Below are 27,500 nucleotides of genomic sequence, written 5' to 3'. Positions count from 1 at the left end.
AGAAACCCTGTCTCGAAAAACCAAAAAAAAAAAAAAACAACAAAAAAAAAAACAGTTCAGAAGCCCCTCATATTTTTGTGAGGGGTCATGACCCCTCTCCCAACAACTTCCACCAAACACTGATCTACCATCCTGTCTCAAAGTGTCACAGAAATTGAACACGGCCATAGGACCCCTTCTGTTATTGCCTGAAGAAACAGCTTGAATCTCCCGTGAGCAGGTTGGCCAATGGGTAGACAGATACAAAGTTATACTCAACCAATCTCAGTCACAGGGACTTCTGGGATGTTCCAGTTTGGGTAATTACAAACAGAAGGGATACAATCTTCAATGCCCAGGTCTTTCTGCAAACACACATTCTCGGGTCTCTAAACACCTGGGTGAAGAATCGCAACCACCCAAGTGTTTTCTGGGATAGCTCTACCATTTTGCATTCTGACAGTCTCTCCTCATCCCTGCCATGGCTAGACACTGTCACTGCTAATTAACTGTGTGCATGGTGGTTTCTCACCTCTCATCAGTTTCCAGTTCCATTTCACCACATGACTACCCATGCCAAAATATTAGTTTTCAGGTGTTAGGGGTTTTGGTTTTTTTTTTTCCTCTCTTTTCTTTTCTGATTATGTATTTAAATCTTATAGTCTTAAAATTTGGTTTTCTTACGCTTGAGCTGTGAGTGGTTTTGTAACTTCTGGACTCAACTCTTTTGTCAGATTTGTTGATTGAAAACACACCCTCTTGGGGCCAGGAAGATGGCTTAGTAGTTGTTTGCTGTTCTTCCATAATACCGAGCTTGGTTCCCAGCACTGATATTAGACATCTCACAAACACCTGGAGGTCCAGCTCTGGGCAACCTCATACCTCTCCTGGCCTCTGTGGGTACCTGGCCATACATGTGTGAGCATTTGTACACAGACACACACAAGCACACACACAAATATAGAATGATACAAATCTTGGCAAAAAAAAAAAATGTCTTCTTGCTATAACAGAGCAAGCATTTCGTTGAAGAATTCTTAGATTCATGTGTATTTTACTAGCTCAGTTTTTTTTTCCTGTTATGGATTGTGGGTTATTTTAACCTCTAAATACTTTGTTATTGCAAAACGTCATAAACTGTGGACAGACTGCAGACAGAGGCGGGAAGAACACCTCAAAACTAGGAGGAACATTTTCCACGGTTACATTCATCCACGATACTGTTTTTTTCATTTTGTTCTTTACATTTGCCTAATATCAGGTCACACACACACACAAAAAATCAGTGATCTTGTCCAAACATTTTGTAGTTTGTACATTCAGAGGTGCGACTTAATTCCATGTTAGGTGACGAGTTTCCACGCGACGGTCACTGTCTTTACCTGTGGGTACTGCACTATTATTTTGTAATGAATGTTATATTTTAATAATTTATGTTTCATTTTGTTTGTTGGTTTGTTTGTTTCTTTGTTTTGAGACAGGGTTTCTCTGCATAGCCTTGCCTGTCCTGGAACTCACTTTGTAGACCAGGCTGGCCTTAAACCCACAGAGATCCACCAACCTCTGCCTCCTGAGTGTTGGGATCAAAGGTGTGTATCACCAATGCCGGGCCTGTTTTACTTCTAATACAATAAGAACCAATAGCTGGGCGGTGGTGGCGCGCACCTTTAATCCCAGCACTTGGGAGGCAGAGGCAGGCGGATTTCTGAGTTCGAGGCCAGCCTAGTCTACAGAGTGAGTTCCAGGACAGCCAGGACTACACAGAGAGACCCTGTCTCGAAAAAACCAAAAAAATAAACAGATTTTCAGTGGGTCCTCCATACTTTTACTATAACGGATCCTTAGTTTAAAAAAGCCAGTCAGACAGACAAACAAATATCAAGGCCTTCTGTATCATACCACCGAGGCACACTATTTTCTTATTTTTTGTTTTCCTTGACTTCCTTGTAGCTTTTGACTCAAATTACCCTTGAAGTAAAATACTCTTTGTGTTAAGAAGAACCCAGTGGAGTCTGCACCCCTCACATGGGTCCACTTTGACGAATCTGTGGCAGTTTCTCTAAGATCCACGTTCTTGTGGGGAACACAGATAAGGACAGAGCTGCTCACATTTGGCGCGCCTTGCTGAGAAGAGACATGCTTAGGGAAGCCAGGTGTCTTCTGGTGCTGGACCTGTTTTTTTGGTTTGGAGTCTAACACTATGTCTTTGAGTCCCGAGGCTGTTAACCGTACGGACGTCTTTGAGAAGTGAGTATGGTCTGGACCGAAGGTGATTGGCTCACAGATTCGAAGACGACGCCCGAGGACAGCTGCCCCCACAGCTGCCCGCACAGCTGCCCGATACCTGAGGGCTCCTCTCTCCTTTGCTGACTCCTGTTTGTCTGCTTCCTCATTCCAACCCTCCAGAGAGGACGGAAGAGACATATTCTTAGGTGCAGTCAAGGCCCAGATTTTCCTTTTCTGTGTTTCAATCTTTGAAGAAGTCACTCCTGGTGGACTTTTGCACGTTCACCTCGAAAGCCGGTGACGTCATCCTAAAGTTTGATTCCAAATGGTCAGCCGGGCTCCAGGTTTCGGGCTCTGAGCATCAACTCTAGTGGACTATATGGCTGATTATGCTAACGTGATCAACAATACGTCCCTTGGCATGAGGGGAATTAAATACATTCCAACTAAGGCTAACTTTTCCTCAATAGCTACTCTTCCAGTAGATAGCCTGCAAGGCATAGACTAGAGACCCATATCTAGTCCCTTATAGCATCCATGTAACCAAGTCATGAGCAATGGCACATAGAAATTCGAACCTTCCAGTTCTTGTCCATAGAACGAATGAGTGTGGCTTTAGATTAGAATACTGAAAACTGAGAGCAGAAGTCTGATACCTCAGAACACTCATAGCCTGGGACCATCTGTAGACCTAGACAAGAGAGAGATTTTGAACTCTCAATGCCTTTAAACAACTACAACGCTTTTTTTGATACACATAGCTAAGCCTATGTCTTTGCTAACAAATTCTGGGTCAACAGAGAGCCTCCGCCCACCACCCACCACCCTGCCCCCAACCACGTGATGCTAAACTGCAGACCAAGGTGGAACAGAGCTATAGTCAGCTAAGCCCCGAGGGCATAGCCACGAAAGTCGTAGCAGAGGGCGTCAGGGACAGGGAGGTGGTGGGAAAAGAGCAGGAGGTGTTCATCTTAAACTGCCACAAACAGCTCAAATTTCACAAATTGCTCTGTAGCACTGAAAACATGGCGCTACATGGAGACAGAAAACAGTAACTGAACAAACTGGAAGACCGAACTAGTAAGTCCATTGGGTTCCACAAGAATGGGTCAACGTGCTGAAAACGGAAAGACTGGCGTATTTGGTTTTAAAGGATATAGATGTACCATACCTCTCCCCCTCCCCCCACTCCCACCCCTCACCCTCAAGGCTCAGGGATAATCACAGGAAAGAGGGAGTTGGAAAGATTGTGGGCCAGAGGTGGTAGATAACCATCAAGGAAACTGTTTTTCTGGACACAGCAGGGAAGCTGCCCATAAGAACTCATAGCAACCAAAGCAGCATACGTAATACCTGCGCAAGCTCAAGCCAAAGAATATCCCTGTATGAAAGTGGGGGTGTGGGCGTGGCAATCTACTAGTAGCTAAGGGGTGGTTGGCATTTCATAGCTGCAGGGGGAGGTAGGGTCCATTTGCTCTAATAATGTGATCCCCGGTAAGCTGACTACCCGCCAGAACAGGCCCCACTCCCAAAACTAGTTGAGCAATACAAACTGGAATTTATGAGGAGGTGGGGGGAGGGGAGAAAACTCAAAAGTTAGTGGAAGGAAGACAGAGTGGTTAAAGGACGGGCTAGAGGAGGGGATGAATCAATGTTCAAAACGCATTGCGAAATTCTAAAAAAAAAAATTGTCTTAAAAAAAAAAAAGAATGAGACATTTTCATCCATATGGAATCCAGGAATGAAGAGAATGACCGTGTCAATCTCTTAGAACGCACTCTGCTTGGGCAAGCATTCAGTGGATACGCAGTGGTGTCTGCCAGTAAAGGGGAGAGCTTGCCATCCGAGTGTCCAGCTCTGTTGGCACCCCCTGATTTACAAGGCCCCCTTCAAAATTCTATAGCACAAGGCCCTTCCCACCGTTGTTCAACTGTTGTCCCTGTTACTCAAGTTTGTGATGCACTCATAAGACACTCAGGGTGAGCACAGACTCGTTCATGCCAGGTAAACAGACAGAGATAGAGAAGCTTTTATAGGTCAGTAGTGGAGGGAGGAAGGCGAGGGAAACATACAGGGCTTCATCGTGCTACACTTGCTGATTGCAAAGACAGACTGTCCTTGTAGCTCCCAGGACTCCAGCAAGGGAGATAGGATACTTGGTCAAGATAATCCGATGGGTTACAAAAGAACGAACCAAAAACTGAGTCTGTGAGGCGACGGGCCATAAAGGAAACACAAGACATGACTAACACGGGAGCCTAGGCTTTGTATCTACTAGAAGGTCACAGAAGGGCAGGGTTAGTAATCAGGTAGTCCTCGGAAGGACAAAAGAAAACACACCCGCCGTTAGACACCCCTCATTCCAATCCTAAGAGGACACCCGCTACGGCTGAGATCTATGGAACCACAAGGGCTCAGGGGGTCTGATGATGAAGTCTACATAGGCCGATGGAGAGAATCAGCAGCCCAGACAAGGATGAAACCCACAGACATAGTCTATCCAAGTCCTTATCTTTCCTCTGGGTTAACATCATCCTCTCTGATACAAGGATGGCAATAGATGGTAACTGTCATTTCCTAATGTCCTTATGAAGCAAAATCAAAAGCTACCGACTCGAAGTTGGTGCCCCCAGTGGGAATCGCTGCTATTATTACCTGAAACATAACACTAAGCCTTTCTTTGGCAACACTGTTTGCTGCTGAATTGCACGATTCTGTCTTCTTCAGTAAGAACTGAGACGGTAAACTTTTGTGTGTGTGTGTGTGTGTGTGTGTGTGTGTGTGTGTGTGATCACAGCTATACCCTTGTTTAATTCTCTTGTGCTTCCCAAAGAGCTGGGTGCCATCCTTGTGTCTCTTGGGATCTCTCTTATGTCTCAGGTATATACACATAAGGAACACAGGCATGATTTGAAAAAAAATTTTCATGAAAAATGTTTTTTTAACTTGTGTGTGTGTGTGTGTAGAGGTCAGAGAAAAATTTGTGGAAATTTATTCCTTCTTTCTATCTTGTGGGTTTTGGGATAGAATTCTGGTTGTCGGGCCTAGAGGTAAGCGCCTGTCCTTATCCACCACTGAGACATCTTGCTATCTCTTTAAAAAAAATTATGTTTGTTTATTATGTATCTGTCTATGTATCTATGTGTCTATGTATCTGTTCCTTTCTTTCTTTCTTTCTTTCTTTCTTTCTTTCTTTCTTTCTTTCTTTCTTTCTCTTTCTTCCTTCCTTCCTTCCTTCCTTCCTTCCTTCCTTCCTTCCTTCGTTCCTTTCTTCCTTTCTTTCTTTCTTTTCTTTCTTTCTTTCTTTTTTTTCTTTTTTTCCTATCTATCCATCCCTTGGCCTTTTCCTGAGATGTCTCATTCTTATTGTGTCTTTGACTTTAAGTTAGACATTGCTATTCAACTTCTAGTTAAAAACTACAGAGATCTTCCGCTCCGAGTGGTGAAGACAGCTCTTAATCTATGCTAGGGTTTATCTTAACCTTAACCTTTGAACTCCAAGGAAAAGATTCATCCTGGAGGTTTCTTGGCCTTTGGGTTCTAGTTTTCCACCCAGCCCCTCCTCTTCGAGCATCTCCGTTACCCTCAACAGTCACTCAGGTAAAGCCAGTAGCTCCATATACTATGGGACTCTATGCTAGCGCGATGATGCTAAGGAACACTGCTCTGAGGTATCACAGGTTCTGTCATGTGACCAGTAACGTGACTATCCTTCAGGGTAAGGCCCACAGTACTTGCATATCAAACAAACAAACAATCAACAACAACAACAACAAACTTAAGTGTTGTGTGTTCCTAACTACATCTTAAAGAGTGCTAAATGAAATCTTGTTAGGTGGTAGACTGTTCCCCTGATTGGGAGAACATTTCTCTTCTTCCATCAAAGAAAGTGTCAAGGGGGAGAAAAATAGCCTCCAATTAATTTCCATTTCTTCTCTCTTGTTTTGTCTCCTTAAAGTTAAGTACAGTTTTCACAGAGAACAAGAAATTGTATCCCAGTGAGGAAAACTGAGTTAAGGCCTGGGCTTCCTTCAGACAAATTAATGGACTGTTAACTCCACGATCTATTCTGTAAACGCTTTCAGATTGCTTTATCTAGCTTGGCACCCATATACTTAGCTCTGGACTCTAAAACAGTAACAAAACAAAAAGGATAAATGGGATAATTCTCAGTGTGCGAGCTCACCTGAGTATTCTGAGTGTGTGTGTGTGTGTGTGTGCTCATGCATGCACGAGTGTGTATACACATGTGAGACATGTAACTGATAAGTTGTCTTCCTCAATTACCTTCTACTTAGCTTTTATAAGATACACTCTCTGACTGAATCTGGCCCCTCACTGATTCAGCTGTTGGAAATTCTCCTGTCTGTCTCCCCAGCGCCAAGATGATAGGCACAGCTTTGTGGTGGGTACCAAGAATTAAACCCAGGTGTAGCTGTCTTACCTGCCTTGCATAAAAACATTCTGTCGAAGCTAACTGGTTACATGGATTCTAAAATTCAACCACCACCGCATGCCAGATCTGTTGTATGGAGTAACTCAAAACCACGACTCTTACTGCTTGTTTTTGCGTTTTGGTGTTTGCTTGTTTAAAATCAATGTGTGACTCTCTCTCTATTCCCATATACGGTTCAACAAGACATTGCACAAACTCTCAAAGGAATGGGCTGACTTCTGTGCCTTGCTTGGTAGCATGCTTGTCTGGAATGCATGAAGCCCTGAATTCTCTCCGAGAACCTCGTCCACTAGGCCTGGTGACTCGAAGCTGTAATCCCAGCACTCAGGGAGAAGAGGCCAGAGAGTCTGCTGTTCAAGGTCACCTTTGGCCATACAGTAAGTCTGAAGCCAATCTGGGCTATCTGAAAACAAAGCATCATCTCAGACAAATAAAGAAGAAGGGACTTTGCTTCTGTTGGTATATGAGACAGGAGGTGGAGAACCCCTGAATTAAATAAAGCTCACTGTGATCTGGCACGGACTCTTGCTAGACTCTTGCTGTTAGTTTTCTTAATGGAGACAGAATCACTGAAAGACTGCACCACACCCATTCAGGAAACTTTTATGTAGGCACCAAGGAAATCCCCTTACTTGTGTTGCCTTCTGGTTACAGACACACACACACACACACACACACACACACACACACACACACCCCTACCTCTTTTCTGTGTTTGTTTTTCGAGACAGGGTTTCTCTGTATAGCCCTGTATAGCTCTGTATAGTCCTGGCTGTCCTGGAACTCACTCTGTAGACCAGGCTGGCCTTGAACTCAGAAATCTGCCTGCCTCTGCCTCCCAAGTGCTGGGATTAAAGGCGTGCATCACCACCGCCCGGCCACACATCCCTCTTATTAAACACTTTTTAACTCGGCTCACTCACCGGTTCACACAAGTACAACGGCACTGGGCTAATTTGAGGCCTACAGCTTTGTGTAATAATGTAATTATCCTATACCGGATCAGTGAAAGAGCTTTGTATTTTTACGTCCTAGTTTCTAGTTTTCCGGAGGCTGGTGATATGCTTTGCCTCGATATAAATGAGCTGGCCTTCAATCAAAACCTCTCAACTCAGTTAGGAAAAAAAATTTTTTTTTGAGTATTTTTGAATAAGCCTGGATTATGGAAAGAGTCCGTTTGTAACTGCTATGGATGATATTTCTACTCTGGTTTAGAAGCTGGGGTCCAAAGCAGAGAACACATCAGGGCATCTCTAACCTTCTAGTTCCGTCTCTGGTGATCTCAGGGAGATGGTAGAAACTGAAAAATAAAGCCCAAGTTTTCCTAAGTGAATTGTGAAAGGTAGGGCTCAAATTTACAGAGTTCCTTCCCCAATGTGGACCTTGAGAATGGGTGAATGAATGAATGAGAGAATGAATGAATTAATTAATTCTACTGGACATTTTCATAATCAGGCCCAGAAGGGAACTCAAAAGGCAGCATCTTTGTAAGGAAATGTTCATGAGATGAACTTTATCTCACTCAGTCAAGAGATTTTATTGTAGCATTCCCTGACTGAATTCCAGCTGACCCTAGGATGCTGCCCTGACTGAATTCCAGCTGACCCTAGGATGCTGCCCTGACTGAATTCCAGCTGACCCTAGGATGCTGCCCTGACTGAATTCCAGCTGACCCTAGGATGCTGCCCTGACTGCCCACATCCAACATCGGCTGATGATCAACCAAGAACAGAAATGGATAAATAAATACAACTATGCCCTTCATAAAGGGCGTATTTCCTGAAGACTAGAATTCTCCCGCACTTCCATCGTTGATGCTGGAAGCATCAACTCTAAGCTTCACCATGAAGAGGAAAGATCTGGAAGTAAGACTCTGACTCTTAGGACACCAGTGTAGTGGTTGGGGAGGTGTGTGTGTTGGGGGGGGGGCAGGAACTAGTCAGGCCTCAGTTGTGCTCCTAATGTCAAGTGGTCATAAGCAATGTTTTTCATCCATTAGATACTGAACACCAACTATGTGTCAGGCATGGTGGGTTTTGGTCCAGAATGAAAGAGACAAAAATCACTGTCCTTCTGGTCTCCACGGTTACCTCTGAGTATATAGACTGGGGGTGGGGATCCAGGAGTAGAGCCAGAAAGTAAACAAAATCACAAACAAGAAACAAGAGGGAGCAATACTGGGGGAGGGGCAGAGGGAGTCAGCTGAGGACGAGGATGTGGAGTAGCCAGGGAAGGTCTTGGTAGACAGAAAAAAGTGAGTGATGGTAGATGGTCCACGGTCAACTTCAAAGATGGAGGAAGACATTCAGGAGAGCATCCAGCCCACCTGTGTTCTTCACAATCAGGGCAGGCTCCCTGTTTGAGTCTAGACCTGTTTGGTCAGCATTCTCCTAGGTTTTGCACAAATACTTCCCCAGGAGTCATTTACAATATTAAACATTGATCAGGCGTTACCAAGATGACTTAGTGGGTAAAGGAACCTGCTGATCTGAATTCAGTCTTCTGAACCCATATAGTAGAAGGAGTGAACTGGGTCTCACAAGTTGTCTCCTCTGACCTTCAGGTGTCTGTTGTGACACCTTGACACAAAATAAGTAAATAAAATGTACATAGTTATTTTGTTTTTAAGATGGCAGAAATCTATTTCCTGGTATCTTCTCTTCAAACATTTAACGTCTTTGTATATGGAGAAGACATTGCTGAAAAATCAACTCACGTTATTCCTTAAAGAGAAATAGGTCAGTTTCCACAAGGGAATGGCTAATTTCTATGGAAATCCAGAGGACAGAAGGCCTGCTGTTCCTCTGAGTTGGCACACCCAGGTTGAAGGGCATGGGGAAGGGTTCATTCGCTCACCTAGACTCATGGATCTTGCTCATTAGAAACACAAATCCAAGGAACAATGCCTTTTGTTGTTGTTGTTGTTGTTTTGTTTTGTTTTTTCCGAGACAGGGTTTCTCTGTATAGCTCAGGCTGTCCTGTAACTCACTCTGTAGACCAGGCTGGCCTCGAAATCCGCCTGCCTCTGCCTCCCAAGTGCTGGGATTAAAGGTGTACCACTGCCCGGCGGAACAATGCCTTTTATCTGGATTTTTACTTGTCTTTCGGAACTGTCCTGATTTAATGCTCCATCTGAATGACTATCTCCAACAGTTTCCTCTTTCTTATTCAGTGTGGCACCTGCTTCGATCAGCTACTGCCTTTCTGTCCTTCTCTCTAGATTTACCTACATCAGATCCAAGGCCCTTTTGAGTGAAACTCCTCAAAATGCATTGATCAAGGCGTTAGGTTTTAAAAAAGACTCAATAAGGCTTGTTGACATGCTGTAAGACTAACAAATCTTTAAAAGATTAAAGCAATCTGCTGTCTGGTGTGTATGTCATCTATAATTACACGCCTACAAGAGGGAGGAGGTGTTGGGGGTGGGGGAAACTGCCCAAAGAGGCTGCCTAATAAGAGGAAAGGAAGAAATAAAAGAACAAGACAGAGCAAGAACAACATCCTTCAACCCACAGCAGACCAGCTTGTCCCTCGATGAAAATCAGCTCTGTTGCTGATGGTCCTGGGAGGTCACTCAGAGGTCGCCAAACACCCAATCTCTTCCCTCCACATCTATGACTGAGTATGGAGGAGACATAAATTCTCATTCTGATCAACAGAATTAAGCAAAGAAGAACAGGATGCCACTTCCGAAAACAGCTTACTGTGTGTGACGGGATTACACACCAATGTCCACGCAAGAGAACGAGTGATATCCAGGTCAACAGCCCTTAGGAAGTCAGACCTTCCGGGGGAAAAGAGAATAAACCTGGAAGTTGATTCACCTTCAGTTTTGTGGTAGCAGAAGCCCGAGTTCACACTGTGGTGTGGTTCGTCAAGCCAGAGACACCCAGGGAACCTCCACTCAGACCCCTGACCCACAGAAACTGGGAAGAGTAAGTGTTGGCTAAGATGGAGAAACTAGAATAATTTGCTGCGTGAGAAATTGATGAGCAAAGCCCAGATTTCTGACACAGGACACACTGTGTGCCACCATATGAGGACACATTGTGTGCTACCATATGAGGACAAAACGAGACCTGGGCAGGAAGGTGCTAAACTCAATTCAACTGTCTCTGGAGAGGAGATTGCTTTCATCTAAGCAGATGATAAGCCAATGGAAAAATACTTCATGCCTCTGCCTACGTCTCTGGATCAGGGGACAAGATCTCTGGACATTTCCAAGAACTACATAGTAATGCCAGTGTGCATTTCAAGATAGGAAGGGAAAAGAAATCTAATATTGCCAATGAAAGAAGCACCTATAAAAAAAAAATGGGCTGATATCATTCTTATCTTTGACCCTTCAATGATCTCCTCATCATACTAATAAATACTGATTCGATTCAATTAAGTAGAAATCAAAGATTTATAGCTGAAAATAGAAATGTTGTATTTTTCGAGACTAATATTGTATTATGTCCTTAGCGACCACAGAAGGACTCTATGGCTCATGGCTTTTGTCTTCTTTCTAGCTTGTCAATCAAAAAATCATCCTAAAGACTGCTGGTCCAAGTGAACAGCTGGCAATGTGTTTGTTGGCTTCACATGAGATCTATAAGGCCGTGAGCACAAAACCCTGCAAGATCTCTGGCCAAAATCTAGACAAAGTTGCTCGCTTGCTTTCTTTCTTTCTTTCTTTCTTTCTTTCTCTCTCTCTCTCTCTTTCTTTCTTTCTTTCTTTCTTTCTTTCTTTCTTTCTTTCTTTCTTTTTCCTAAAAGAGAAAGAGGGGAGGGAGAGGCACCACCACCACCTACTACTACAACAACACACACAGACATACAAATAAATTGATTAATTAAGGCAACAGACACATCTTCATATTCTGGCATGGCAGGAATACTTTTCCCTCTGCCAATCAGAGAGGTTCTTTAAGAGATTCTGGGGCTAGGAGTACTTTGAATACCTAATTTAGTAACATCAAAAAAATGTGAAGAAACAGAACATATACCGTAACAAAACAGGAAACAGGGCCCACTGATAATTTTAAAAGATATCACCATTTATGTAACTCATAAAATTTGTATTAGAAAAACATATTCAGCTCCTCTTACCAGAACCTTCTTTTTGCTTGCTCCTAGAGTCCAGGATAGATATTTTACAACTCAATACATTGTTGCTGATGGGATATTCAACTTTTAGGAGCACAAAGCACAATCCAACTCCTATGGTGAATATTCACTCGAAACAGAAAAGGGACAAATAATTTCAGTTAAGGCACAGTAAATCTGATGACCTATTGATATTTATGACCCATATATTTTGGAATAATTTGACAAGGAGTACCACAATAGTGTTTCCAACTGAATTTTAGTAACCTGATATACACTGTGGGATTATCCCAAAGCAAAAGGACCCATGTCCCAGCTGGCAGGCAGTCTCTATTTAGAACAGTGGTTCTCAACCTTCCTAATACGGACACACCCTTTAGTACAATTCCTCATGTCATGGTGACCCCAACCATAAAATTTTGTTGCTACTTCATAACTGTAATTCTGCTACCGTTACAAGTTCGGACGTCAATATCTGTGTTTCCCTGATGGTCTTGGGCAATCCCTGTGAAAGGGTCATGCTAATCCCAAGTTGAGATCCGCTGTTTTAGAGAATCCTTCCCCCAACACCACCTCACCCCCACTAAGGTGCACCCAAGGCATTCTGGCTGAGATACATACATTCTTCTGCTGTGCTTGCATCTTTGAAAGGATTGGACCAGAGTACAGCCCTTTATCCATTATTACTAAGAAAAGAGATGGAGGAAGAGGAGAAAGAGGAGAAGAATAAGAAAGAGGAAGAAGAAAGAAGGAAGGAAGAGGAAGAAGAGATGGAGGAAGGAAAAGGAAGAGAAGCAGGAGAAAGACGCAGAGGAGAAAGAGAAGCAGGGAACAGAGAAGGAGAAACAAGAAGCGAGAAGGAAAAGAAGGAGAGGAGGAAGAGGCAGGCAAAGAACCAAATAAAATGTCAAACTAAGAAACAGCAATTTGCAGAGATTTGTTTTGAGTAGAGGGAAAGTGGAAGTATTTAAAATAAATGCCTGTTACACACTCAGGAGACACCAGGTCCTGTTGATTGCATCATGAAACAGGAGTAGAAGATGGTACATTGGAAGCTGTAGGTATGACCTTTGGCTCACTGAGGAGGAAGCTCTGGGACACCAGTGGTGTCCCGTGACTCCATCATCCTCTGGTCTCATTGGATTTTGTTACAGCTGATACGGAGATGTCTGCTACAGCTCTTTTAATGACTTAAGTGACCAGAAGATTATGGGTCTGAGCATGTCCGCTTCAGCATCCAGAAATCTCAAATACAGATCAAAACCTTTGAACCTCACTTGTCATATCTCTTGGGACAGGTGAAACCCCAGGAAGCTTAGCCTATTTAGTGTCATGGGTTTCTTGGTTATTGTTTTTCAAACAATAGCCCAGTGACTCAAACCAATAAATTACTTATTAAGGGACCGTTAACAGGTTGTCTAATACTGTGGCAGACTTCAAAAAGCTAGGATTAGTCAAGGACCAGGAAGAGCAAAGCCTACGCCAAATATCTACCACAAGCTCAGGATAAGCCAGGTCCTAATTTGGTTCTGACCCCCTTGTGGATTTTATTTGATATTCCTAGTTGAGTTCCGCTCACCCATTTCAGTGAAGAAACTCAGATGCCAAAGACATGAGGCCAGCTGGCCAGGCCAGCACAGTGAGTGACGGACAGAGTAAATAGTCACTGTTTTACCGGGAGCCCACACTGACGGTTTGTTATTTTAACCTCAAAGAGGAAAACATACTTGTGGAATTATTAATCAGCACTGCCTTTCGATTTAAGTCTGAACGACGCACTGGGAAGCTTAGCCAGGTCTACCTGGTTTCTGGTCTACCCACTAAACTCAAGTCCTCTAACCAAATGGAACACACGCCCAGCAATGTCATGCTGTTTCTTGCCTTTGGCTTTCCTGCTGCCTCAACTTCTCCTTTTCACTGTGTCTATCACCAATCTCTACCCAACAAAGCCCTAGTGTTTTCAGAGGTCCTTCTGTCACCAGTCGCTGGTTCCCCATGGCCCCAGGATATCCAACCTCCCAAGGCTCATTTACCCAGCTTCCTCTTCACACCTCAATCAACGCACCCTTCCTATGACCTCTGAGTAGGTGTGAGGGAAAAATCAGATTCACTACGCACAGCCCTACTCTTCCTCAGAATCCTGTGCCTTCTCAACAGCCACTGGAAGCCAGCTACAAAGAATGGCAAAATGGGGCTCGGATCTAAGAGACCACTCAACTCATCTTCCCCTCCCGTTTCCTGCTGCCCCCCTTTTAAACCAACAGGTTCCTTCTGGTTTAATGACAGAAAATGAACCAAATCTGACAACATAATTTAAAGCTCTAGACACTGCAGGGTGGCGGTCCGTGGGTCACTGCTAGGCTAAAGGTTGTGTTTTGTTTGGCCCACGGAGCATGTCAAAAAGTGGATTGAACGGCCAATAAGCATCATGAAGAATTCTAGCCTCTCATACAAAATTGAAGATTTGTCAAAACTGGGACTATTCCTGTCTGGCCATGACAGGGAGGGCCTGAGGAGCGATGGTTTAGAGCCATACAGCAAGTGAGCTTTACAGTTCCCGGCTCCCTGCTGAACACCATATTGTCCCTTAGATGTATCGGCCTTCGATGGTGGGTCTCTGCGATGGGCCCTGTGTGCTCCTCACAGGTCCCTTTCCTCTGGACAGTCACGGAAGGCTTCTTGGAGGAAGTGGCTTTTGGATGGACGATGGAAAGGCAGAAGCTGTTTGTGTGCCATTTCTGTCATAGTTAAGTCTCAACTCATTAGAGCATCCCTCTCTGATACCACCATTTCTCCGCTCCTAACCAGGACAGACCAAGGTTTCTCCAACTAGACCATGGATTCCGGAAACCTCAAGTTCTCGTTCAGTCCTTGTCATTTTCTTGGTGGGTTACTTTGGAAACCTGAAGCGTTCAGACAGGTGCCCAAATTATCCTTTTGCAGAATAGGAGACGACTCAAAAACATTCTCCAGAGCCTTACTGTTGTGGGACATATACAAAAAAAGTAGCATATAAAGCCGTCAGCGGGGAGTTTTAAGGTGAACTCAGACAGCAGTGTTTTAGATCAGGATTTGGCAAGCATTTTCAGGAAAGGCTCAGGCACCAAATATTTTAATCTCAGTGAGTCTCTGTCATAACTTCTCAGCCACTCTAGTGTGAACACTGTACAGAGACTTTTGTAAACATCAGGGGATGTTACGTACTAATAAAACTTTATTGATTGAAAAAAAAAGAAGCAGGGAACGGGACAGATTTCGGCATATGAGCCTTAGGTTTCCATCACTGCCGAAGCCAGGAGATGTAGTCGTCAAAATGATGTTTGATAGGTGTCTGGATTAGGCATAGATGTCCCTGAATGGCATCTGTAGTATTGAGAACTGGGTCACTAGACCCAAAAGGCCATGTCCTTTCCCATCATCCTCCAGGAATGCTGCTTTTGCCTTCCCTGGTCATCAAGAATCGGCTTAGATTTCCTCTTGAAATCTCATTAGACCTCAGTTCAGAAGTGACTTCTCCCACAGTGTCTTGGTAGGCCTTTCTAAGATGGACAGACACCCCTGTCACAGGAGCCTCTATTTTTCTTCCATTACTCTGACCATGACCCAGGATTTGGGGTAGTTTCATGAACTGTGTGTGGACTCTTTAGCTGCTCCGTGCTTCCTTGTTGGGTGCTAACTAGACTACCCTCAGAGCTACTCCCTAGAGGTATTGGGGCTGAGACTCCTCGGCTGTGACACTGGACTGACTCCAGGTGGGGGGTCTAAGGAGCGATTAAATTCCCTTCTACAGCATGTGCTATTACCATAGACTTGGATGGGTAACCAAACAGTCGCCAGCATAACTACAGATTTCTAGAGGTTCAAATAAATACCAAGTCAGTGCTTAGTAAAGGCCTCAATATTAAAAATATTGAGTTTGTTCATAGAGCCTAAACTTATAGGGATTTACATCAAAATAATAACATTGTTTACCCTTCATCTTCATTGCTTACCCTTCATCTTTGGAAGAATTAGGGAAAGCCTAGGGTTCAGTCTTTGGTCTAAGTCTCACCTCTGTGTGAACTTGGGCATGTTTCTTCACCTGTTTTAGCTCCCACTACACCAATTTTATTAGTAGTGAAGTAATATCCAAATACTCCAAACCTTAAAGAATCCCCACGATAATTAAATGAACCGCACTATGTATGATTGACAGATAAATAGCAAGGTTAAGCCATGTGGGAAATGTTGCAGCTTTGATTTCAGTGGTAACAATGTAGGGGAAACTGGACTCCCAGACTCAGAGTTCCTGCTACCTGAGATTCTATCAAAATGTCCAGGGAAACTAGACAAGCGCCATTGTCTTAAGGAACCCTAGCAATCAGCAATGCCAAGAGACCGGAGACTAGTCATGTCTAAACCCCAAAATGCCTGTTGATGGTAGCAGAGTCAGAGAACCTGCCTGACCAACGGACAGCCACGGATCCTTCTAACCAGGGACAGTCAGAGACAACGTTATCTTTAACTTTCTACGCTCTGCTTCCGTTGGTGTGACATTTGTGGACAGGACAGAAAGGTCCAAACTGGACCTGACCAAAGTTAGGAAGCCATCTTATCAAGACGGCAAGATGGAAGCCAGCTGATCAAAGCCTTTTGGAAAGTCCAAGGAGACTCATTTTTCTCCTACAGAATACAGCTAAAATTTGTTTTGCTCCCAAATGGTTTCCTGAGCTGAGTCCCAGTCAGTCAACAAGTCAAGGATGGACCAAAGATTCTGTCAAAGCCACTTGTATCTGAAATCCCTTAGGAAGATTCCAGCAAACCCAGCTTACAAATAACAGGAGGAGGACTTGGCTGACTAGCTCTGCAGTGCATAAGTCTTCCTCATAGAGGCCTGGAAGCTGTACATATGTATTCACACTTACATAGGCATGTATCAGTACATGTCATTTTTCACTGTTAATGTCTCTAGATTCATTAAGTTGTGGTTGGCACATAGAATTATGTGTTTAAGTATAGATGGTAACAATTTGATGCATGCGTGCATACCGTACAAAACACTGATTGCCATTCGCCACCTCACAGAATCTCCTCTTAGAGCCCATGAGAACTCTTAAGGACTTCTACTCTCTTACCACTGACAGCGTCACGCTGTCCAGGAGCACCTCAGACCTTAGCCATCTTCTGACTGAGACTCTGTACCCTCTGCTCACTCCCCCCGCCCTCTACAAACAATTTGATGGACGTGTTTCTCAGGCCAGCAAGATGACTCAGCGAGTCAAGGCCCTTGCTACCAAGCCCGCCGACCTGAGTTCAATCCTCAGGACCCACGTGGTGGAATGAGAGAACGGATTCCTGAAAGTTGACCTCTGACCTGCACAGGTGTCCCAGGATATGCTCAGCCACTTGTCATCGCTCACAAAATCAAGAAATAAGTGTAAAATAAAATTTTACATATACATATATACATATATTTTATACACACACACACATACACACACACACACACACACACACACCACATTTCTCCCTTAAGAATACACAGAATTAGTACTGACTGAAGTATTTGCATTCAGCTCTTTGTCTCCACTTAGTCTGTGTTCTATTGTCCTGGCTTAAATGTGCCTTAATTAGCAAATATCTGTAAATAATTTACTCGCTTTTCAAACACAATACAACAATGGGGTCAGTTTTCACACACATTCACCAAGCATGTATCTGGATCTTAAGTCAGGCTCGCCCATTGTTCCATTAACTGTATTAAGCTGCCTCCTTCCTGCTGTCTTCCTTACAGGAGGTTGGAGGTGGTGGGGATAGAAACCCAAGTTCCTGTATGTAACACCACCGTATTCTACTGGACCCTAGAAGCCCAGCATACAAGATTGTTCAGTTCAGGCTTGTCCAAGCCCTAAAGCCCCCCCCAACGAAAAATAAGGAAGTGTGTCAAGAGCAGATCATGGGAGCAATTGTTCTAGGATGAGGGAACCCATCAAATCCCTTCATCCACTAAAACCCTTACAGTGTGAGCCCCACCCCCAACCTTCCAGACAGGAAGAGGCCCCCGGGGAATCACAGCACCTCATCTGGGCTCTGCAGGGGTTAAAACAGCGCCCTGCATGCAGTGCAAAACAAGATGCTAAATCAAATGAGAGAGACGGCTCCGCGACCAGAGGCATATTATTTGGAATAAGATTGAAAAGGCCAGAAAAAGCAATTCAAAAACATTTCAATTATGTATTTCCCAGAACCACATCTTTGAGAAACTAATGCAAATGCTACCGCCACAATAAAACTTCTTCCCACATAAAAGCATATAAAACAGGTTGAGCAGCATATACTTTATAGATCATATGCATATTTCGGACTATTAATAAAAAATGCAAAAAAATCTATGTGTGCTTTACTCTCCGAAGCAATACAGTAATTATGATTAAGGGACACACAGCAACGGAAAGAGCCAATTTATCTTTCCTGGTGCTCAGGAATATGCTATTGTGTAACTAAGCAACTAAAGACAAAATATGGTGTAATTAATTCACTCCTATGCTTATTTAAAAGACACAATTAGAACATTTTTATTTTCCAGCTTGCGCAGTAGCTCAACATGCTTGAGGCTGTAGAAAGCAAAGCCTAATTCGCAAAGACAAGAGTTTAATGTTTAAGCCAAGCATAGGTTTTGGAATTGAACAGTAGAGGAACGGTGGGTTTTCAGGCCCGGTATCCTGGGAGTCATGGGAAAGGAAGATGGGGGAGGGGTAATAGACAGGCTTGCAACACGTGGCCTCTGCTGTCTGCTTTCCGTGAACTTGGTTATCCTGTGCACGAGAATATAGGCGGCTGTACCTATACAGCCACAAAGAGTCTATAGAAAAATCCCATCAAACTACCGTCCTAGTCTGAGGGCTAATGTCAAGTCTCCATCTTTGGATGTATCCATCCAGCTGTGGATACACATCTGACATGAGCCATCAACCCGACGTCAGAACCCTCTTTTCAATAATGGTTATCTGCACGTTTTTCAGTGAGTTTATACGGCGCATATACATGGGGGTGTGAGCGTGTGCACTTCTTCGTATGAGCGTTCGTGCGTGTGTACACGTGAGTGCGCAAGCCAGATATTGAATTTTGATGCTCTCCTCATTCGTCCTCCACTTTACTGTTTGAGACGGGTCTTCTTTTGAATCCAGAGCTCAGCAGTTTGTTACAGTAGCTGCTCAATAAACCCCAGGGATCCCGCTGTCTTCCCCTCTTAGCATTGGGATTAGAGGCACGCCCTTGCCCTTTAGCCCTTTGCCCTTTAGCCCTTTACCCGGATGCTGGGTATCTTAACTCTCAGGTCCTCTGCTACCCACTGAGTCATTTCCCAAATCCACATATTTTGAAACCTGTTGTCAATGATGCTTGCTCTAAGGGCCAAGGCCTAGGTTCTGATCTATGGAAACACAGTGAAGATTACACTACCCCCTGAAAAAGTCCACAGTACACAAGGACTCAGGAACAGATTCTTCCAGAAACAAAGGATCCATGACCACATCTCTTAGAGGTGGATGGATTTCTTCGGCAACAATCGATAAATTTGTTTTAAATACCCTTAAAAGCAGAGCCACCAAGAAATCATTAGTTACAATATTATTCTCAGTAGAGGATGGCAAATCTCCAACTGCCCTGCTATTAAAAAAAAAAAAAAAAAAAGACAAGCGAATGCATTTGATTCAAGCAATTATAAGCTGGGTATCGGTTAAAACGAGACGTTGATAAATGAGCCTGAGGTGCACGTTACCAGATGCCACTATGAGCAACGGCATGCTTTATTAATAATTAATAACCAAGTATTTACATGCGTGGACTCCTGTACTTCATAAAAAATAACATTCCCTGAGTATGGGCCTGACCGTTTAAATGTCAAGAAAGGTTTTAGTAGCTTACAGTATAGTATTACTATCAAACCTTGGTTAAGGTCATCCATCTGAGAAGAACGGTATCTTTTGTGAACTGCCATCATGACTGGGCTGGCGCTTGACTCTTCTTCTCTCCTGAAGTCTAGGTTTCAGTTTGTCTGTCACTACAAAGTCCCCAATTTCAACGAGTTGAAGATCAGAAAGGTATCCAGAGAGACCATCATGGCGGTTCCAGGCTGAGCCCTCAGTCTAAAACATTGGGCTTATTTCTTTGGACAGCGCAACTCACGACATCCGTTCATGTATTTTGGCATCCACTGGGGGGTTATGTGGGTTTACTACAAAAGGAGAAAGTGTGAGATGGGATCCTGAGGTAAGCTATCAAATTAGTGACCAACCAATGGGCCACACTGAATGAAGGCAGACTACTGGCCCCAAAAAAAAAAAAATTTTTTTTAAAAGATTTACTTAGTTATTTGTTATTTATGTGTGTGTGAGACTTCAAGAGTGCATGTACATCACATGTGTGCAGGAGCTCACAGAGGCTAGAAGAGGGTATCGGTGGGAATCACACACAGTTGGCAAGCCGTCTGACGTAGGTACTGGGAATCCATCTCAGGGTATCTACAAGAACAGAAAGCACCCTGAATGGCTTAGCCACTTCTCCAGCCTTCAAAAAGGTATTTCAAAGATATTCTTCCAAAGTTTAAATTAGATGTCTGTACGTGTTTATATATGAAAATATGAGTATATGATGCTCTTAGGGGGGCCAGAAGAGGGTTGCAGATCTCCTGGGTTTGGAGTTACGGGTAGTTCAGTCTTTGTAAGATAAATAGATGATCTGAATCAACTGAGATATCTTTTCAGCCCCTCCCACCCCACCCCAAGGGTTGTAATTTAATGCTTAGTTGTTCCTCAACTCAGGGAACTCCAAGGAAGGAGAATCCTGCTAGCTATATTATCATGCGAAAAGGACCCTGAGATGCACCAAGCTCAAGCAAAATGTAAAGAGCCATTATCTCACAGGCTCTTGAGAAGGGGATTCATGTCCCTGAATAGACACACACCTCTGGCACACAGTGGGTGTTCTATAAATGGGTATGCGGCTCCAGCACACAGTAGGTATTCTGTATATGTGTATCTGGCAAATGAGACTCCAAAGATGAAGACCTTGTTTCCTACTTTTCTAGAAAGATTGTGAAACATCCAGTGAGCCCTTAGCTCATTTGCACTTTAACTCAGGACCGCAGCTGGATATCCTGAGGATATTTCCTTGACCAGTATCTGTCAATCAGGGTAGGATAGTCTGTGAGGTCCCCAAAGGGACGATTCCCTTTCACCTCCACAGTGTTTAAGGGCTCGGTACACACTAGTACACATAGATGCCATGTTTTCAAGTTTACTCATGTGATAGGGCATCTCTGATTGTGACTAAACATCTTTAAGTATATTGACCTCACCTCTCTATTAAGACTGATCAACTTCTAGAGAAAAAGGGCAAGCTTGCCAAGTGTTTTCCAGTCATCTCTTTATGGCCTACTAGGTTAACCCTCAACAAATAAGATTTTTTAAAATTTTTTTCTTTCATGAACACAAGCCAGACAATACCTATATTACCTGGAGCTTGGATCTCAGCCATTCAAAATATACTTTAATGTAAATTTTATTTATTCACAAAAATGAATGTCCTAGACTCAATATTAAAAGACATGCATACATGTAAATAATAATGACCTTATACTGATATTAATTGTGTCTTATAATACGAGATCTTGTTCTGAGCCAAGTGGGAAAGAGGAATAGGGGTCTGGGGAAACAGCTCGTAGGAAGCGCGTGTGCTAAACAAGTGTAACATCTCGAGTTCAATTCCCAACACTGAAGAATAGAAGTGTTCCATCTTCTAAATTAATCTTATGGGTCAGAGGTCAGCAGACTTTTTCCGTAAAGGATCAGTCCGGACAACAAATATTTCTACTGTGTTGATCATCCGGTAGCCATCAAAAGTATTAGCTGTGAGCTTCAGATATGATACACATAAGTGACTTCGGCTATGTCCCAATAAAACTTTATTTACAAACTATCAGTGGGCCAGATTTGGCTTTCAAGTTTTAGCTGGCTAACCCTTAGCACAGTCCAGCTGAGTGGTCTCCAAGCAGTGTTTTTAGTTCTTCCTTCTATACATGGTTAGAGACGTCCCTTCATTTTGTTTTAAAGAATGTCTATTCCTAAGTGGACAGTAGCCAGAGTAACTACAGCCATCTGTGGCTAAGCTCCCAATGGGTCCTGATTCTAGATGAAAATCACCACTACCAGCCAGCAGAGGCTGAGTTTTCCTAAGTTCTGTGCTGATTGGCCTCCTCTTATTTTTTTTTTTAAATCATTATCTCTGATTTCCTCAGTGGACTCAAGCAGTTCCATTGTACAGATGAAAAAATTGAGTCCTGGACAAGGTACCGCACCATTTAAGGACAAGATAAGTCGAGGAGACTCAGAAATCTCTAAAATCAGCTTAAGGGCTTTTTGCAAAAACAAAGATAGCCCAAGGCAGAACCGTCAAGATTCCAGAACGCATCTGCCTGCCCCCCAAGGTATGATCAAATCAGGTAATCTTTTTGAAAAATGTTGCCGGTCCAGTCGGTAAACATTTCTCAATAGGAAAATAAAAATTCTTAAGATACCGTCTGTGGTGATGACACAGCTAAACTGAACACACTTAGGAAAAACGGCCCCAGTGGAAGGAACCAGAGCCACCAGGAATTGTTAGCAAAGTAACCCAGGAGTTGCCAGGAACAACTCAGATTCCTGGAAAACACATACCAATACTCCCAATAACGATCGCAGACAATCACTATTGGTCCATTTACTGAGTACCTTTCTACCATGTAGTAGTAGCTCATTTAGCGCCCCCCCCACAAAAAAAATCCCAGGAAGTCGATACCACATGCCCATATATGGATGAAAATATTGAGACACAGAATGCTTGAGAAATCCTCCAAGATTATATCACTCGATTGAGACTGTTAAAAGTCTTCAAATCTCCAAAAAAAAAAAAAAAAGTCTTCAAATCTTGGATCCAACTCCAACTGCCCTATGATGCTTACAGTAGAAGAGACATCTCTGAAGTAGTTTCTAAGTGGACCACCATTCACGGTGTATCCTGAATGGTGACAGCTATATACTGTTAGAAATCCCGAAGAGCCTAAAACACCCAGGCGTGCTTGGTCTTGACTCAATGACGTCATTAGCTTAACCTTCCCCACTCCTAGTTCCAGGCCGTCAACAAACCTTCATGTAAAAACCCAAGCCTGCACATGCATGCATTTTGAAAGTCAACCACCAGTAGATTAAGTACTTAGCAACTTGAGAATGAGCATGATCAGAAGTTACCCAGTAACGGGGCCAATTACCCACCAACTTTGCCATGTCCTCGCCTGAAGAGCTACTGGCCACATGTGACAATCGAGGGTGATTACCAAAGACACTATCTCCTTGCCTATGCCCTACTCTTTCCTTCCCTGCTGACTTAAGACAGCATTATCATTAAATCAAATGACATCCACATAAACCTTACTATGATTTACTACTGTTTATAAAATTTAAAAAAATGTTTATAACATTCTTACCCCGAGTCTTTCTCATTTTAAGAATTTTGAAATATCTAAAGTGCTTTCTCCTATATAAGGTTTCTTGATTCCCACCACCCACCCACCAAATTTTTCAGTTCTTGCTGTTATTCCCATTTTCTGGAAGAAGAAACTGAGGCTCAGATCCTTATGGTTATTTCAAGTCAAACTGAGACTAAGTTGCAGAATAGAAATCTCTCTCTCTCTCTCTCTCTCTCCCCCTCTCTGTGTGTGTCATATATGAGTTACTAGTGGCATGCTCATGAAGTCAAGAGACAACCTCCAGTGTTAGTTCATAACAGCCACCTTGTCTAAGGTGCTGTTCACTGCTGTGTACTATCTCATGCTAGGATTACTGCTTCCAGCTTATAAGGCGCTGGGGATTTGAACTCAGCTCCTTATGCTATCCACTGAGCCCTTTCCTTAGCCTCAAGTGTATCTCTTTTGCAAATGCTTTTCCTCACTGCAGGTTACCAGCGCTGGCAATGTCTGATGTCACCATCACCCTGGAAACCAATCGATAGCTAATTATTAATAACTATGAAAATATGTTTGCACTATAGCTTCAGTTAGGATTACTTGAACTGCCTAAAATAAAATCTTCTAACTCTGAATATCTGACCTTGGAGAGCTGATTGACTAGCCTCGTTTTAAAATGATCAAGGGGCTGCCTTTAAAGGCACATGCTTCTAGAATCTACTATGATGTGTTTTCCTGTTTCAGGAATAGGTTTTTATTGGAGGAGGCAAGCTTAAAGTTTAGGAAGGACTGGGTGACACCGGCCACATTTGACACGCAACATGACCTTGGCATGCTCCTGTCTCCACCTATAAAATGGGTAGGCACAATTCTGTATCACCCAGTCTTCTGCAGTGATTGCAAAGATCCATGTGGAATAAAAAAAAAAAAATCTGCTGCAAATCACAGTGAACCACACAGGGACGCTATTTCTAAACTCGTACAATGATCATGTTCCTGCTTTTAGAACTGACGTCTTCCCATTTCAATAAATCAGAAAAAGACAGAACGACTCTTTTCAACGGAGAGTACCAGAGTCCTGGTTGTCCTTTTCAGATAGGTGCCGATGTCAGCTCAATCAGGAAATTATTAACCTCCATTTGGTTACTTAAAATAAACTCTGCTGGCTGATTAAATGTTCTTGAACACCAAGAAAACATTTCTCTGCATTTAGCAACGGCAAAGGCATCCTTCAAAAACTATTTAAAATCAATAATAAAAAAAAAACATTTCAATTTATATAAACAAGTTAATGGAGTAGGCGAAAACAAAGCAAATTTCTTAATGAGAGGCCCTGTTGCCCCCTCTAGGCGCCTGCAATAAATGCTGGTCTCTGACTCTTCTCCCCAGGAGCCTGGCTGCTGCTGTTCTGCTAACGTCTGACTTAGGCCAGGGGGGAAATGACATCACCGGGGTGGAAAACCGATCCTGCACCGGGAAACTTTCTACCTGCTTTCCATTTGTCATAATTATTTTGCACAATGCAGCTTCCATTTGCATAATTTTGAGGTGTGTCATTATCTCAATTGAAAATTGTTTTAATATGGCTGAATAACTCACAATGACATCAGCCGAAGTCCTAATGAAATATACAAGTATAATCATACAGCTAATTACCAGCCGTGTTAGCATTAAAAAACAAATCATGCATAATATTAGACTATGTATAAGCAGCTGAGGATTATAAATAGAACCGCCCTCTCTCCACAAACCCCCTAGAGTTTACTTTTAAATGGCAAGATTAATTTTCTGAGGTATGGCTCATACAGTAGATACGAAATGCCTAGATCATTACAACTCCCCATAAGGAACAATTAAAAAGAGATCGTGTGTTTAAAAACGTATCTATTCATTGTCAACAGCTCTGACAGACAGATGGGATCGTCTGTGGATTTTATTCTTAAATCAGAATTCACCATTTAGTTACAGCAACAGAAATTAAAGAGGACCTAGTGGGGTCAACTCGGGGTCTTTTAAACAAATATTCCAATTTCAATTAAAAAAAAAAAAGAGTGACCACAAATATCCCATAAAACACTGAATGATTTCCTCCTGGGTTTAGTCCGAAGTCTGTTAGGCACCAGCTCTTTTCTGGATATTTAATCCTTCCCTTCTCCAGATCACAGGCCATGTTGAAGTAATAAATTTGAAAAGCAAATAATAAGAAATCAGGAAGGGGGAGGGAGAAGGAAGACAGCTGCGCAGCAAAGTTGGGTCGGGGGAGGGGCTTGAGCCCGGGGGAAGGCGCTCAACCTGTTGGTGGGCTGCAGGGGTCCCACTCTGCATCCACACACCACCTTAGTCAGGCTGCAGGCGGAGCCCGGGAAACCGAATGCTTACACCCTAGGCTGGTCGGGGAGGGCGGGGGAGGGGTGTGTGCCGGGAGGAGGGCGGAGCTTATTTCCAAAAAGACAGATTCCTGGGCCGGGGTTCTGACGAACTCCCTTAATTAACCAGCCGCCGACCACTGAGGGGTAATTCGATCCGGGGGAGAGGGAGTGAGCTAGCAAGGCCAAAAGTGCAATCAACTCCATCAGCTCCAGGAATTTCTGCCTGGGCTGGCAGCGCCAGGGCCCCGGAGGAGTTCAGCACCGAACCATTCATTTAACAACAGACCTACCTCGAAAGCTCGCGAGCCTGGCGCCGAGCTAGCTGCCCTCAAAAGTCTCAGTCTGATCACCCTGCTCTGTCTCGGGAGACACAAAGCCTGGCCAGGGGGGCCGTCGCCCTCCCTCCCGCCGCGCCCTGGGCGCAGACTCCCCAAAATAGTTCCCGTGTGTGTGTGTGTGTGTATGTGTGTGTAGGGGGGTAGCGATCGCTCCACCAAGCTCGGCCCTCGGACCCGGAGAGCCCACAGAGGTGCGGTCACACCCGCAGTGACAGAGCCCGAAGGAGGTGGCCCGGTGGCGGCGCCGCGGGGTCCTCTCCGGGTCCACCCCGCGCGCAGCCTCGCACCTCACCGCAGAGGCCCCTGCACCCAGCCCCACACCCCACTGAAAGACGTCCACTTCGCGTGGAGTCACTGGAAACCAGAACATCAAATGGCTCCGGGAGGAGGGGGAGTGGGCGCGAGATAGTTCTTAATGCCGAACGTGTTTGTGCCGGTTACACGACCGCTTTGAAATCCGCCCGGGCAGATGCGCAAGTTATTTGAATGTATTATCCCAGTACCTGTCATTTATCACTTCAGTCAACACGCCTTTGCCAACTCAATTGCTTTTGATCTCATTCTGCCTCCGTTTCGTAATTTCCGCCCTCTTAAACATATCAAATACTTAAAAGAAAAAAAAAAAACGTGAACAATATCAAAACCCACTAAAAGAAAGCTACCCAGCCCAGGAACCAGGCATGAAGGTAGAACTTAAAAAAATAAAGGCAAAAAATACATATATTAAAATATATATATTAAAGCATGGGATATTAATCTTCAAGAGGAGGTAGCTAAACGAACACACACACACACGCACACGCACACGCACACACACACACACACACACCCTGGAACAAAACCCTTCTCGACAAGTTATTTGATCTTGACTAAAATCAGCAGTTGGACGGTCTTTGTAAAGCTGACAGCCAAACTCTGACAATGGTAAAATACTCCAGCCCCAGTTAGTGGCGCTACCCCTTTAAAAAACGAGCGGATCCTGCTCACCGCAGAACTGAATACAGTATTTTCAAGCTTGCCTTATAATACGCATTACTGGAGGGGGGGGTGGATAATAAAGAAGGAAGAGAGGAAGAGATAGGTTTACCACCTCGCCATGGTCGCTATTTCTGCCCTGGGGAGTGTCTTCTGGGAGGAAATAAAGTTTCGAGCTGGATAAAAGTTGCCGGCTGGTCCTTTCTTCCCACAACAGCTGGAGCTCCGCTATGCAAATCGGATCCTTTGGCGTACATCTTACAAAGAAAAAGTCGCCAAGGGACAAAATTCTTGGTTTGCCTTCAAGGTGGAATTGAAAAGCCTTATAAAAAATATAAGGTCCGTGCAAGCCACACGGTGAGCCGACCCACTGCAGGAGGGGGAGAGAGAGGGAGAGGGAGAGAGAGAGAGAGAGAGAGAGAGAAAAAAGCACCACGTAAATAATGTAGCCATCAAGCACAAATATCTATTTCCAGGCACATTCACACACAAGACTCTCAATACAGACCGGCCCACAGATAGAACGCTGGGTGAAAAATATTACAAAACCCACTAATTTTCTGCCTCCCTTAAAGAAAAAAAAAAAA

General features: G+C 43.7%; 1 protein-coding gene across 2 annotated transcripts in view; it reads right to left on the bottom strand.

Moving 5' to 3' along the window:
- Positions 1-27,500, bottom strand: part of Arid5b (AT-rich interaction domain 5B) — a 180,119-nt gene that overhangs the window by 152,389 nt on the left and 230 nt on the right. Inside the window, exon 2 of one of the 2 annotated variants that reach the window (XM_028780245.1) lies at positions 27,029-27,283. In XM_028780245.1, the coding sequence (XP_028636078.1) occupies positions 27,029-27,283 (255 nt within the window). The remainder of the gene's footprint in view (positions 1-27,028; positions 27,284-27,500) is intronic. The other variant, XM_028780246.1, reaches the window with a different exon arrangement.

The sequence above is a fragment of the Grammomys surdaster genome, unplaced genomic scaffold, assembly GCF_004785775.1.
Source record: "Grammomys surdaster isolate TR1022 unplaced genomic scaffold, NIH_TR_1.0 367, whole genome shotgun sequence".
NCBI classification, from domain to species: Eukaryota; Metazoa; Chordata; class Mammalia; order Rodentia; family Muridae; genus Grammomys; species Grammomys surdaster.
This window is presented reverse-complemented; position numbering and strand designations above follow the sequence as displayed.